Consider the following 15,300-nt stretch of genomic DNA (forward strand, 5'->3'; position numbering starts at 1 on the left):
CCATCTATTCCTGAACTAAACATGTTGATGATATTGGTGTAAATTCTGTTTTTATCGTGTATCATGCATCTGGTTTTACTCGTCCTTTAAACACCAATGACTTCAGTTTTACTTGGACATCTACACTTTCACACCAGTGTAAATAGATTCTCATTGAGGCTCCGTCTGCTGATACGTCATCTTAAATCAGTTTGAGATCTGGATGTTCAGTGACTCCTACGGGTTAACTCTGTATCAGAAATGCATCCCATCTTTTCCATGACAGGAGTTGTGTAATGAGATGGAGTCGAAGCTCCACACCTACACAGACGTGAAGAACGCCGTCCACCGGATGCTGGAGAGCAGCGACGTGGTCCGCGGGTCGAGTACAGAACACAGTCTGTCTATTCTGGAGCAGAAATGGGCATCAGTTTACAACAAAGTCCAGGACAGAAAGGTAAGACCTCAGCTCCTGTCCCAGCGCTGGACCTTCATGAACCCGGTTCTAACTGAAGGCGGTTTATCTTCAACAGGCGAAGCTCACCGAAGGACTGGGTTTGGCCAAAGAGTTCCACAGCAGCGTCCAGGACCTTCTGACCCGGATGTCCAGGTGTGAGGAGTCCATCGGCCTCCTGCCGGCACCCAGCTTCGTTCTGGACACAGTCTGCACTCAGCTGCAGGATCACAGAGTAGGTTCACAGTCCAGACGTGGGTCTGGTGTTCATGGTCACAGTCCTGACGTGGGTTTGGGGTTCATTTTTAATTTTTCATGTATCTTCCTTGGGACATTGTTTACAAAGTTTGCTCACAGTTTTGAGAAATTTTGATTTTTGTGTTTCTGACCAATTTTTAAAATATTATATGGTCCATATTTTCATTTGGGTAATGACCTTTGACCTTGAGTGACTCTGAAAGGCAACCAATTTCTAGATTTTAAAAACCCTCTTCTCCAAAACTACTGGTCAGATTCATTTAATTTTTATGTAGCTTCCTTTGGACAATATCTACAAAATCTGTTCACATTTATGGGAAATTTTTAATTTTGGATGTTTTAAGAATTTTTGAAACATTAAAAATGCATTCTTTGTTGGTGTCTTCGTTAGCAATTTCTTCAAATATCTACTCCAACAAAACTACTTGTCAGATTCATTTCTAATTTTATATGTATCTTCCTTGGGACAGTGTCTACAAAGTTTATTCACAGTTTGGAGAAGTTTAGATTGTTTAATTTTTGACAAACTTTTGAAATATTAAAATGTTCCTTTCCTTCTACTGGTCCATATTTAGATGGTTTATAACATGTAAATGGTTACAGATATCGATATAGTTCATTTTGACCACTGATAGAAGTCATATATGGACTTACTTTTGGGTCCATGACCTTTGACCTTGAATGACTTTGAAAGGTCACCAATGTCTGGATTCCAACAATCTTCTTCTCCGAAACTACTGGTCAGATTCAGTAAAAAAATAAATTATGTCACTTCCTTTGGACAATGTCTACAAAATTGGTTCACATTTATAAGAAGTTTTTATTTTTGGATTTTTTTAAGAATTATTGAAACATTAAAAATGCATTTTTGTCATTATTTCCTTTGCGATTTCTTCAAATATCTACTCCAACAAAACTACATGTCGCATTCATTTGAAATTTTGTATGTATCTTCCTTGGGACAATGTCTACATAGTTTGTTCACAGTTTTGAGAAATTTTGATTTTAGAAGTTTTGGTAAATTTTCTAAATATTCTAAATGTTCCTTTCCTTCTACTGGTCCATATTTTGATGGTTTCTAACATGTAAATGGTTCCAGATATCAGTCTAGTTCCGACTGATCACTGATAGAAGTCATATATGATTCACATAGAACAGAGGCTGACGTACAGGAACACTGGAAGTGTTTTTGAGGTGAATAATGGTGGCTGTCCTGGTGTTTGTTCAGACTCTGGTGAATGAGGTGAACAGTTACTGTGAGAAGAAAACCACAGTGGAGAACACGGGCTGCAGACTGACGGAGCTGAGCCGGAAGGAGGACTGCGATGTCATCCACAACCTGGTCATGACCGTCCAGGATCGGTACAAGAAGCTGCAGCAGCGTACGTCAGAGCGAGGCAGGATGTTGGAGGAGGTGAAGAAGAACGCCAGACAGGTAGGAGAACACCTGACCTTCAGTGTCCATGTCAAATGGAACCGCCCCTACTCACACCCCTGTGTTTGTTTTCAGTTTAATGAATCCTGGCGTTTACTGGTCGACTGGATGACCGAGGTGGAACAAACCTTGGACACTCATAAGGAGATCGCTGTGACTCATGAGGAGATTAAACAGCAGCTGACGGAGCAGAAGGTGAAGACAATGACTCCTGTTCATCTGATCAACATTGAACCCTTTTAGGACGATTGTGTCTCCGGCGCAACAATTTATGTCTATGTCATTCAAATTACTGTAATTATTGAACCATTTACACAAAATCTGTCGACTGAGGTTGGGCTCTTTTTATTGGTCTAGAACACATGAGGGTAGAGGTCTGCATTGGCTGAGGAGGAGGGGTGGAAGTGGGCGGGGCTTAGAGCAGCAGAGTGTAGTCGGTGAGAGAGGAATGCATTGGAAATAATCTAAATCTTACCAAGTGTATTTTTCTCATTTCTAGTCCAAATATCTCATCACACTTAAAATCAGACAGAGTCACCTAAAGAGGAACTTTTCAGTGAGATATAAGAACTGATTTATAGACAGTAGATCTGGAAAATCTGATTTCAAGAAATCTGAACAAAATAATTTTCACTTCTTCCATTGGCAGATTTTTTTGCTTGAATTAAGCAAAAAAAATTTTTTGCTAGAACACACTATTTTAAGCATTTATTACATATAATAATGATAATTAATGGACAGATTTTTAACATTAAGTTCCTCTTGAAAAAAGGTGCAAAAGAATTTTCTTACTCTTTTATTATAAAAACAGCATAAATCAGTTTTGGCCTGTTCTAATAGTCGTCCTTAAAGGGTTCATTTCTGTCCATGATAATCCTCTAACTCAGGGATCTGCAAGCTTTACAAACAAAAGAGTCATTTTTGAGTTGAAAAAGGAGAAAAAATGTGACCGGAGCCAAACAAAAAATTTCTAAACACATCTACATTTTACCATAAACGGGCTGTTCTTCTGTAGCCTATTTGTGATTAGTTTGTTATTTAACTATTTAACTTTGTATTTCCACTACAATAATAAAATGTTTGGTGCATTTATGAAATTATACAACTACATTAAATAAAACATTCAAGTTTTGTACAATTTTCTAATGATGTACACTATTTCCAAACAAAATTGTATTGTGTAATAGATAAAAAGCTCAGCTTTCATGTATATAGGCTGACTTTTAAACAGCCAAAATACTAACAAATGCAAACTGAGTATCTTGTATTTAATTCAGCAAGAAAATAATGCAGTGTGACACACATTTTGGTTTATATGTTTTCAAAAAATTATTTTATTCAGTGTATAGCCTGCACATTTTTACAGATGGATAATGTTAGAATTGATTTAGGCCTATAACAGTGTGAAAGAGTAATGGTTCGTTCAGTTTATTTCAAAATGCTCCTTATGTTTTTTGACAAGTGGAGCCATAGAGAGAGGCTAAAGAGCCACATTTGGCCCAGGAGCCATAGGTTGCAGACCCCTGCTCTAACTCCTGATTCTTTGTCTGTCTCCAAGGTTTTCCATAATGACGTTATGTCCCACATTCGGACATTTTTTCATAATATGATAAAAAGTCCTTTTTTTTGCCATAACACAGTTTTAAGCATTTATTACAAGTAATAACAGTAATTAATGAACAGATATTAAAAGTTAAGTTCTTCCTGAAAGAAGGTGCAAAAAAATTATTTAAAAAATACATTTTCTGACACTTTTATTGCAAAAACATCATAATTAAATCTGGATCTGTTCTAATGGTAGTCCTTAAAGGGTTAAGGCTTTAACTGACTGACCTTATCTTCATCAGGAGTTCCAGAAACTGCTGAGGACGAAGAGGCCGATGTACGAGGCCACGTTGAAGAACGGTCGTAGCCTCCACGAAAGAGCAGCGAGTGTCCACGACCGGCAGCATCTGGAAAACCTGCTGGCGGAGCTCAAAGACACATGGGATACGATCAGTGGGAAGTCCATGGAGAGGTAAAGAGTCCGACGCCATGAAAATACAGCAAACAGATGGTCATTCAGGTTACGTTCACACGGCAGGTCTAAATGCACAATTCAGATTTTTGGGTGAAATACAATTTTTTGTGTGCTCATTCATATTCCACATTAAATGCAACTTCAATCAGTTTTGAGTCTGAACTGAATGTGACCCTGAAGTGACCCACATGCATAAAAGAGGTCCTGATGGAATACGTGACCACGCAGACACACACAGTGTTTAAAAGGAAATGCTTTTGAATTGTGACGTTTGTCGCATTTCAATGATGTAAAGGTCGGATAAATACGACCTGGCCATTCAGACTGAAGTCACATTGTAAAATATCAGATACGTATCGGATTTAGGACCACATATGAAAGTGGTCTGGGTCGGATTAGTGCTGTTCAAACTGTCATTAACAGATCGAACAAAGGTCACATATGGGTGAAAAAAGTCGAATTTGGGCCACATTTGTCTGCAGTTTGAATGAAGTCTAAGTCAACGACCACGGAGGTTTCATCTGGGTTTGGTCTCATCTGGGTTTGGTCTCACCTGCGTTTGGTTTTTCCAGGCAGCATAAGTTGGAGGAAGCGCTGCTGTTTTCCGGCAGATTCACGGACGCCCTCCAAGCCCTGAACGACTGGTTGTACAGGGCGGAGCCTCAGCTCGCAGAGGACGTCCCAGTGGGCGGAGACAAAGACATGGTCAACAACCTGATTGATAAACACAAGGTGGAGTAGACATGAGTTATATTTAATATTGATGAGAGAGGTTTAGAAAAATAGTACACTTTATAAAACTCACATCTGCAGAAATAATTTTAAAAACTGTGTGTAGACCTTTTACTCTTCTTCATCTGTGACGTAAAAAGGGTTCATTAATCCTAGGACCTATTTTGAAGCAACTTCCAAATGGATTTCCTTTATGATTTATCACCATTTATTATAATATTATTCTCTGCTTTTTTCTGTGTAAATCCTGAATTTTCTTATATTTAATTCACTGATCATGTAGATGTTCATTAAAGCTCAGAGTAAATTCAAATGTTATTATATCAAAACAGAAAAAATTCTGTGACTTTTCAGCAAAATATGTTAATTCTTTAATTAGTTAATAAAACTACCCTTTTACGCAGATGATACTGTCACCTACATTACATTACATTAGCAGTTATTTGTGTTCATTTCTTTTTGTATTTGTCACGTATTTAATGTATTTCAGGTGAATTATCCATTATTTTTGTTTTGCATTATTGTGCATTTTCACAACATCAAGACTATTTTTGTGGTGACTTCTAAATTAATTTCGCTCTACATTTAATCCTTATTCAGTCATTTATCACCATTTTTTGTAATTTTAGTCTCTGTGTAAATCATATATTTTCCTATATTTATTTCACTGATCATGTAGATGTTCACTGAAAGTCAGGATTAATTCAAAGGTTATTAGATCAGAACAGACAAAACTGAAGAAAAATTCTTTTTCAATAAAATATATCATTAACTGATCATAAACCCAGTGTGTCCATCCACTGTCATTGATCCAACTCCATGGGTTTTACTGTTGAATCAATGTTGTAGAAGATGACAGATGACATCCTGCAGATAGTTCAATAGAACCAGCACAGAGACTTTAATCTTGACTTTAAGGGACAAGTAGATTAGCACATCATCCACAAAACAATGTAACTGGATGTTGTGCTTTGTAAAAATTGAACCCAGGGGCAGCATATACAAAGAAAAGAGGATCCTGAATACAACCCTGAGGCACCCCAAAGCCTTCAAATTCAACTGGTATTACTAAACTGAAGAAAAAGTGACTTTTTCAACAAAGATATCAATAACTGAACGTATAAACAAGTGTCACCATCCACGGTCATTGATCCAACTCCATGGGTTTTACTGGTGAATCAGTGTTGTGGAAGATGACAGTGTTTCCATGGTAACTTACAGAGCCTCTGAACGTCCAAATGGTCATATCTGATAACCATGAAAAGATGAATAACTGTATTTTACACCAATCATTACATGTATTGATAGGATTAGTGGATCAACAGGTATTAAACAGTTTATAATAGTAGATGGTTTTGGTCTTTGAAGGTAAATCTCTACATGTTCTGTCTGTTTTTTATGTTTTACTGTTTCTTTAAAAGTGTGTTTTCTCTCCGTCAGGCGTTCCAGAAGGAGCTGGGGAAGCGAGCTGGGTGCATCCGGACCCTGAAACGCTCGGTTCGGGATCTGACCCGGAGCAGCACGGCTGACGCTCATTGGCTGCAGGAGCAGATGGACGAACTGGAGGGACGATGGGAGGCCGTGTGCAAACTGTCCGTCAGCAAACAGGACCGGCTGGAGGCGGCGCTTCAGCAGGTATAGAACCTGACTGAAGGACCAACGGCGTCAGACTGATGGGTTTAGACTGAAAGTGTCTGAGTAGAACTAGACATGACTATGAGACTCATAAACATCATGATTATGTGATAAATCAAAGCTGACGTGTCACCATGTTATTAGCTAAGCGGACGATAGGTCTTGAGATAGTGTGAAGGTGCATCATCTTTGTCATATATTAAATGTATCTTCCTTGGGACATTGTCTACAAAGTTTGTTCACAGTTTTGGGAAATTGTGATTTTTGAATTTCTGACAAATTTTTTGAAATATTAAGAATTTCCTTCTAACGGACCATATTTTGGTGGTTTATATCATGTAAATGGTTCCAGATATCAGTTTAGTCCCTCTCAAATATGGACTTTCATTTGGGTCCATGACCTTTGACCTTGAGTGACCTCAAAGGGCTGAACTCAAGGTCACTAATGTCTAGATTTCAGCAGTCTTTTTCTCTGACACTAATGGTCGGATTCATTTACATTTTTATATGCATCTTCTTGGGACAATGTCTACAAAGTTTATTCACAATTTGGAGAAATTTTGATTTTATTTATTTATTTTCTAATATTACAAATGGTCCTTTCCTTCTACTGTCCATATTTTGATGGTTTATTACATGTAAATGGTTCCAGATATCAGTCTAGTTCCTATTGATCAGTGATAGAAGTCATATATGGACTATGATTGGATGAGTTCAGTTCTCCTCCAGTGAAAGTCCCGCCCACTTTTATAGTTAGATTGATGTGCATCCAGACCACAGGACTGGAACATAGAACAGAACCTGACAACCTCACACATTCAACTGGTTCTGATCCACATAGAACAGACACTGACGTACAGAAACACTAGAACTGTTTTCATCTTCGTTTCCTCGCAGGCAGAGAAGTTTGACGGCCTCGTCCACGCCTTCATGGAACGACTGACGGAGGCCGAGAGGATCCTGAAATATGGAATCGTACCCGAGGACGAGGACGGGCTGAGAGCCTTCAGCAAACAACACAAGGTCAGGATGTTACACAACTGTCATGTCTGTGTGGGTGCTTTTGTCCATATCTACTCTGCCTCCAGGGGGTCAAAGGTCATGGTCTGTTACAGAACAAAAACCTGCTGTTGATTCACTGTGACTCAAAGACTCACTTGAACCCTTAAAAACCCAGAGGCTAATAAAAAAAACAAAAACAACAAACAAAACCCAGAGGCTTTTGTTTTTTCAACATCATCAGCATAATGAGGAGAGTTTCACATGTTAAAATACAAATGCACTTTTTCTAAGAATGGGGATCATGTATAACCTCTATCCAGTCCTCCATTTTTGGTGCATCCTTTTTAGCCACTTCCTAGTGACGGCTTGTTTTTCCTGTTTTTATTGACCAAAAACATTGTATCCTCAGTAAAATGGAATAATCTGTTTGGTTAAAAAAAAAAAAAAAAAGTCTTCAAATTTTCCATAATAATTTAGTCATAAATGTAAGTGCTAATTCATCTGCCATAATTAATGTTAAAAAATAAATACACATGATAAAATATCCAAGATAAAATATGGTTATTATACAGTCAGTAATGGTTTATCTGTATCTTATTTGAAGGGTTAGGGTTAGTAGGTGAAATGCATCTTGGGTAACACAAGCTCATTTGATAAAAACCTATATTCAGAAAGTCTGCACACTGATGTCCAATCTGTTCCTGTGTCTTACATCTGACCTACACCTCCAAAAGCAATGGCTGTGAGTTTAATGTGTGTTTACAGGCTAATTCAATCATATTCTGTTACTCCTGTAAGTTTAATAAGCACCTTAACACGTGCTTTTCTGTAGATGTGTAATGCTAGCTTGTTAGCCTATGGCATTCGCTAGCTTAAGTGTGTAATGTAGCTATGTATTAGCACTGTATATTAGCATGTTAATAACGCTATTGATTGGTGTTAACGATGCTAATTTGCATTTGAAACCGTAGCTACAGAGCCTCTGAACGTCCAAATGGGTCATATCTGATGACCATGAAAAGATGAAGAACTGTATTTTACATCAATTATTTCCATGTATTGATAGGATTAGTGGATCAACAGGTATTAAACAGTTTAGATCAGTAGATGGTTTAGGTTGGTGATGGATGTTTGGGTCTTTATGGGTTAATAACATTCACTTCAGAGCCCCAAACTGTCAAAAACAAGATGTTTGATTTCACTGGAAATGTTGGAAATCTCCACTTTAGATCAGATTTTATATTTGTTTGTTTAATGAACAAATCCTCAGGGTGTAATTCATGTTTGAGATGCAAAATTTCTGTATTGAGTTACTTTTTACATTGTTCAAAATTCTAAATGACTTCTGTATGTGTATATTTATTTATGTTTTTAAAACTTTAAGTATGTGTATTTAACTGCATTTCTTTTTAATGATTAAAAGTGACACATTTATTTCTTTTATTCTTTCCCCTGGAACTAAAGAGTAGAGAAATTCCAGTGCACTTGTACTGTAAGTGAACCAGTGCAATAAAACTGTCTTTATCTTTTTTATGTCTTTACTTCAGGAGCATATCAATAAAATGAGCAAAAATGAAGACAATTAGACATGTTTGTACACTTGCCTATTATCATTATTACCTATAAAACTGTTTTTACCACTGTTTCACTTTTTTGTTAATATTTTGTTTCATAGAGAAGTGGTTGAAAGACTTTGGTGAACAGGGAATCTCAACTCGAAAATGAATGAAAACATTTTGGAAATGAATAAAAATGAACAAAGAAATCACAGATAAATACAAATAGAATATTCAAGACAGAATGAGCAAAAATGAACAGAATTATCAGGAAAATGAACAAAAATTAAGACAATTAGACATGTTTTCTATACATACCTATTATTATTATTATTACTTATAAAACTCTTTTTTTAAATTTTGTTTTTAAATTTCAAAGCATGTCAGTAAAATGAGTGGTTTATAAACTTTTGAAACATTTTCCAACAGTAGGTATTTCTGCCTCTGGGTGTTGCTCGAGGTCTTTCTGCGTTGTTCAGACTTCAGTTTTAAGTTATGACAGACACTGGTCGTTTATACTAATTATATTTTCGTTCAGTTCCAGGGTGAGTTCTTGGATTAATTCCTAATAATAATTTGTGTCTTAGCGGTTACATAAATCCTTTGTGTGCAGGAGTCGATGGACGCCCTGGAGGCTCATGCGATGGAGCTCCAGAACATCCACTGTCTGGGGGAGGAGATCCTGGCGTCGTGTCACCCCGACTCCATCATCACCCTGAAGTCTTGGATCAGCGTCACCAAGACCCGCTACGAGGAGGTGATTGATACTGTCCCTGTGTCCTAAACTACAACTCAGTCAGTTATATTATTATACTGATGTAACTCAGTCATTTCTGTCTCTTCCCCTGGTCCTGGTCCTGGTCCTGGTCCTGGTCCTGGCCCTGGTCCTGGTCCAGGTCCAGACGTGGGCCCAGCAGCAGGGCCAGAAGATCCAGTCCAGCTTGGCAGCTCTGGAGGCTGAGAAGGAGGAGGTCCAGAGGCTCCTGGACTGGATCGGATCAGCAGAGGAGGCTCTGAACCTGAGAGAACAAGAACCTCTGCCCGACAACACCGAGCAGAACCAGGAACTCATCGACCAGCACCAAGTAGGACCCTGGTTTGATTCCACATTATAACCACAGAATTTTATTTAATTACACGTTATAACCATGTAATTTTAATTAATTCCGCACTATAACCACATAATTTTATTTAATTACACATTATAACCACATAATTTTAATTAATTACACATTATAACCACATAATTTTATTTAATTCCACATTATAACCGCATAATTTTAATTAATTCCACATTATAACCACAGAATTTTATTTAATTACACATTATAACCACATAATTTTATTTAATTACACATTATAAACACATAATTTTTATGTAATTCAACATTATAACCACATGATTTTATTTAATTACACATTATAACCACATAATTTTAATAACACAACCATTTTTGCATATTTATTTATGTGTATTTCTTTTAATCATCATATTGATAATATATTGTCCAGTATTTACTGTTCTTTTCCTTCTACTTTTTATTATGCCTGAATGGAGCAACTGTAACATACAATTTCCCCCTGGGACTAATAAAGTATTTTGATTCTGACTCTCATCGATTCACCGTCTCAGGATCTTTTTTTTTTTTTTCATAGATGTCAAATACAAAATATGGATAGAGTTTTTGTATATGTATAAGTTGTTAGTGTATAAGTTGTATTCAGCCTAAAATCTTACTAACAATGGAATCATTGGCAGAAGGACCAGAACACTTATTAGATGGTCTTAATAAGACTATGGTCTGCGTAGGGGTGTCCACCATACGGTCCATGGGTCAAAACTGGCCTGTGAAAGGGTCCAATCAGAGGGAATAGTGAAATGCAAAAACATTTACATTTATATTAACCATCAAGGATATTAAAATCAGTTTAGATCAGGGATCATACACAGACCAGTATGATCTGAAGTGGTTTGGATCAGTAAAATAACAGAATAATCACCTATAAATGATGACAACTCCAAATTTTTCTCTTTGTTTTCATGTTAAAAAAAAAACTAAATTGAATGAAAATGTTTCCATTTACAGACTGTCCTTCACCAAATGTGACAAGGAGATTTATGTGTTCAATAAAGGTAAAAAAAAAACAAAAAAAAAACAGTAAAATGTGAACAACCTGAACAACCAAGTACAACCTGGAATTAATTAGGAAAAATGAGTGTAGTTTTATCTCAGGATGATCTTTACTGTCTTCACCAGAACCTGAACACTTACAGAACATCTTTTCTCTGCAGGTTTTCACCGAGGAGTTGAATAAAAAGTTCCCAGAGGTTGAACAAGCTACGAAATCCTGCAAACACAAGAGCATTTCAAAGCAGCAAGTGTCTCCAAGTAAAAGGCCTGTCACAAGTAAGACACGAATCCTGTAAAACACCTTCACTGTCACCACTCATGAGTCACAGATCGGTGGAACAGGTGCACTATGGGTAAACTGCAGTGGGAATGATATACATCTCCTTATATGGACTTCCTGGGGGTGGGTTTGTAGGTCACATCTTAGGTTTTTGCAAAATCATCTTCAAAACTGGAGATATGATCATTTTAAAAACCCTCTAAGAACGGTTTTCACCACAGTGTCACCATGTTTTATTAATATTTTTGTCATTTACAGCTGTAGAAAAGTGGTTCAAATACTTCGATAAGCAGAGAACCTGTACTAGAAAATGAATGAAAACATTTCTTAACCAACTATCACACTCGTTTTTCTTCCCTCCTTAAACAATAACTTTTTTTTGTTCTGTCTGTACAATTGTGCTTCACCCAGTTTTTTTTCTAGCACATGATAATGTTTTGCTTATTGTACTTTACCTCTGATGCTGGATTTGATCCTCTCTTTTGTAAATCGCTTTTGATTTAAGGCATCTGCTAAATGCAATGTAAGGTAATGTAATTTGGGAAAGAAACAAACATTTTTATTTATTTATTAACTTTTTACAAAAAAACAACAACAAAAACTAAAAAAATGCAAGACAATGAGCAAATTAGTTTATAAAATGAGCAAAAATGAACAAAATTATTAAGAAAGTGAACAAAAATTAAGCCAATTAGACATGTTTTTTACACTTACCTTATTTTATTCATAGATTCCACTACTTTTGTGAAGCTCAGACTTTGTTAAACCTGTTTCAACCAAAACACTTCATACACATGAGTGAAGGTGTGTTTTCACATTTTCAAAAGATCAGATCAGATAAGATAAAATAATCCTTTATTGGTCCCATGACTGGAAAATCTGCAGTTTTACAGCAGCATAAAGAAACTAAGACATATAAAAAAATATGTACAAAAATATATATAAAGCAGGACTCATTAGAAACAGTCATTATTTAAAAGTATGAAAAGTATATGTAAAAGAGTAAAGTAAGAAATATGACAATTGTATCAAGAATAATGTTATGTTCCCTCTGAGTTTTATTAATTTAATTTATTTATCAGGACAATAGAGTGGAACATAGTGGATGATCTTATCTTATAATAAAACTTTATTGTTTTATTTATTATTGTACAATGACAAACAATTTATCAGCTTCTTCCTCAGCAGTCGCAGTAAAAATGATAATAGAAATAAATCCAATAAAAGACATAGTCCAATAAAATACAGTAAATATACAGTAAATAGACACAACAGTAAAACCTTAGTCATAAATCTGACTTCAAACTCTTAGTATTGGTCTGAATTATCTCTTTCTACAGTGAACAAGAACAAACACAGACCTCAGTTACATAAATCTGAGATGGTCCTTTTGTCATTTTGATATAAAACACTTGGGTTTTGTGTTATTTGCAGGCACCTTAAAAAGGTGAATTTAAGACAGAAGTACCCTTTGGTGCCCTGAGGGTTAAACTACTGTTCAGATATTAGATGATCCAGTTGATTCATGTTGGTTTTTCTGCATCCAGAGCGAAGGAGTGCGATGAAGCTGCAGCCCCCCGCCCCGGTTCCCCTGGACCACCTGGACCCCCAGACCCCCCAGCTCAGTCAGCTGATCAGTCAGTGGCAGAAACTGTGGCTCCTGACAGTCGCAAGACAAACCCGCCTGGACCAACACCACAAGATGCTCAGAGAGGTGATTGGACTGGTTTAACAGCACTATTCAGATGTCAGTGGGTCATTATGGCTACTAGAGGGCTCCAGACCAGGATCTAGAACCACAGAGGGGTGGGAGAACAGTAGTGGACACGGCAAGAATCAGTGACCCTGTTTACATCCACACCAATACTCTGATTATTATCCAATGTCTGCAGTTATCAGATTATTATTGATCATGTAAACAGGATAATCTGATCAGTTTTATCCAATAACAGCAGTAATCTGATTATGAGAAATCAGATTAACACACCTAGATTTGACCCCAATACTCAGATCTCTTCACACATGTAAACAGATTAATCTGATTTTATTTCGTTGTTTTTTTTTTTTACATCCATGTGTGTAAAAAAAACAAACAAAATCTATTTAAACTGATGTTGTGCAGCGACAACATGAATGTAAAGAAAAAGGTAAACAATGAAATAAAATGAAGGATAGCAGCAACATGTGACCTATTTTGTTGTCTTATTAGCTCCTCCCGCATTAGGACAGCTAATGCCGACACCATAGGTGTTGTCATGGTAACAAGACAAGACCGGATGTTTTGAAAATGACAGGAAGTGTACATGTGACATCATAACATACGTATGAACTCCAAAAGAAATCAAATAATGGACTGAAACATGTAAACCAGTGTTTTTCGATTATCACATTTCTGAAGTGACTGTAAACGCATCGCATCTGATTATGGAAATTATTGAATAGAATAGCATAGAATAGATCTTTATTGTCACTGTCACAGGAACAATGAAAATCAGTTTAGCAGCTCAGTTCAATTTAGCAGCAAAACACTTAGTGCAAAAGGGACTGTAGGAGAAAAATTAAATAAAATGAAAATATAAGAGTATTAAGAAAAAGTAGGACTGTGCAAAGGCTCCAGAATAAAATATTAATACACATGTGCTACTAAAGTAATGCTACAACTCCTGAAATAAACAAAATATACAGGAAGAATATACTAAAGCTAACTCTTTACTACAGATGAGAGATATGTACAACCAAAAGGATATATACAGAAGGTGCAATTATCGGATTAGTCCCAGTTATGTTTTTTTTTTTTATGGTCATGTAAACGGGCTCAGTGTAAAGTCATTGAACAGTGCCCAGTGTTGTTCCATTAAACCCATATGCTTCTTTTGTATATTTTTACTTATTACTTATTTATATTATGAAGAATTAAGAAACCAGACAGTTCTATTATTTGTATGTGATGAAAACAAAAGAAAAATGTGTCAAAAATAACACATCATTTATAGAACATGTGTCGTCGCTGATTTTGTCTAAATTTTAATGAAGAAAATGAGTTTAGTCTGAGATTTTCTTCAACAAAATGAAAATGATGATGTTGTTTGTGGTTTTAAACTCTTCTAAACATTAAAAGACTGAAATATTTTGGATTTTATTTGACACTGTGACGCAAATAAATGCTGAAGAGAAAAAATGTTCATGATAATCAATGCTACTGACTGAAAATACAGAGATGGATGTAAGTTTTTGGACAACAATGCCTGGTATTCCATTGTCCAAATTCACATGCTCCTTTTGCACATGCTCAGTTCCATCGTTTCATCCAGGACATGACATGTTGAAACTGTCAACAATTTCATTTGGTTATTTTTTCTTCTTAACAATAAGCAAACAAAAACTAACCTGCTTTTTTTTTTGTGTCTGACGCAGCCACACCTTTAGAAACACCACAAAGATGTTTCTGGAAATATTTCATGATAATATTCGAGGTTGTGTCAGATTTGAACTGCGTCCAGACACTTTTTTCCACTGCTGTATTTGTATATAAATACTGATGCAGCTCCTGTTGAAATGTTTTCTCTTCTGAACAGATGGAGGAGTTCGCCAACTTCGACTTCAACATCTGGAGGAAGCGTTACATGCTGTGGATCAGTCACCTCAAGTCTCGGATCTTAGACGTTTTCCGCAGCATCGACCGCGACCAGGACGGACGCATCAGCAGGAAGGAGTTCATCGATTATGTCCTCGCCTCCAGTAAGACCAGGAAGATAAGATAAAAGATTAGATACGATACGATAAGATACGTTAAGATAAGATATGATTTAATAAGATA

General features: G+C 36.4%; 1 protein-coding gene across 1 annotated transcript in view; it reads left to right on the forward strand.

The window, feature by feature from the left end:
• macf1b (microtubule actin crosslinking factor 1b) overlaps positions 1-15,300 on the forward strand; it is a 48,272-nt gene that overhangs the window by 22,950 nt on the left and 10,022 nt on the right. Inside the window, exons 22-34 of the mRNA XM_030158902.1 lie at positions 266-436; positions 513-668; positions 1,920-2,126; positions 2,202-2,321; positions 3,974-4,143; positions 4,719-4,878; positions 6,319-6,513; positions 7,411-7,536; positions 9,685-9,828; positions 9,968-10,156; positions 11,365-11,479; positions 13,031-13,197; positions 15,059-15,221. Coding sequence (XP_030014762.1) covers positions 266-436; positions 513-668; positions 1,920-2,126; positions 2,202-2,321; positions 3,974-4,143; positions 4,719-4,878; positions 6,319-6,513; positions 7,411-7,536; positions 9,685-9,828; positions 9,968-10,156; positions 11,365-11,479; positions 13,031-13,197; positions 15,059-15,221 — 2,083 coding nt within the window. The remainder of the gene's footprint in view (positions 1-265; positions 437-512; positions 669-1,919; positions 2,127-2,201; positions 2,322-3,973; positions 4,144-4,718; positions 4,879-6,318; positions 6,514-7,410; positions 7,537-9,684; positions 9,829-9,967; positions 10,157-11,364; positions 11,480-13,030; positions 13,198-15,058; positions 15,222-15,300) is intronic.

This window comes from Sphaeramia orbicularis, chromosome 16 (genome assembly GCF_902148855.1).
Source record: "Sphaeramia orbicularis chromosome 16, fSphaOr1.1, whole genome shotgun sequence".
Lineage (NCBI taxonomy): Eukaryota > Metazoa > Chordata > Actinopteri > Kurtiformes > Apogonidae > Sphaeramia > Sphaeramia orbicularis.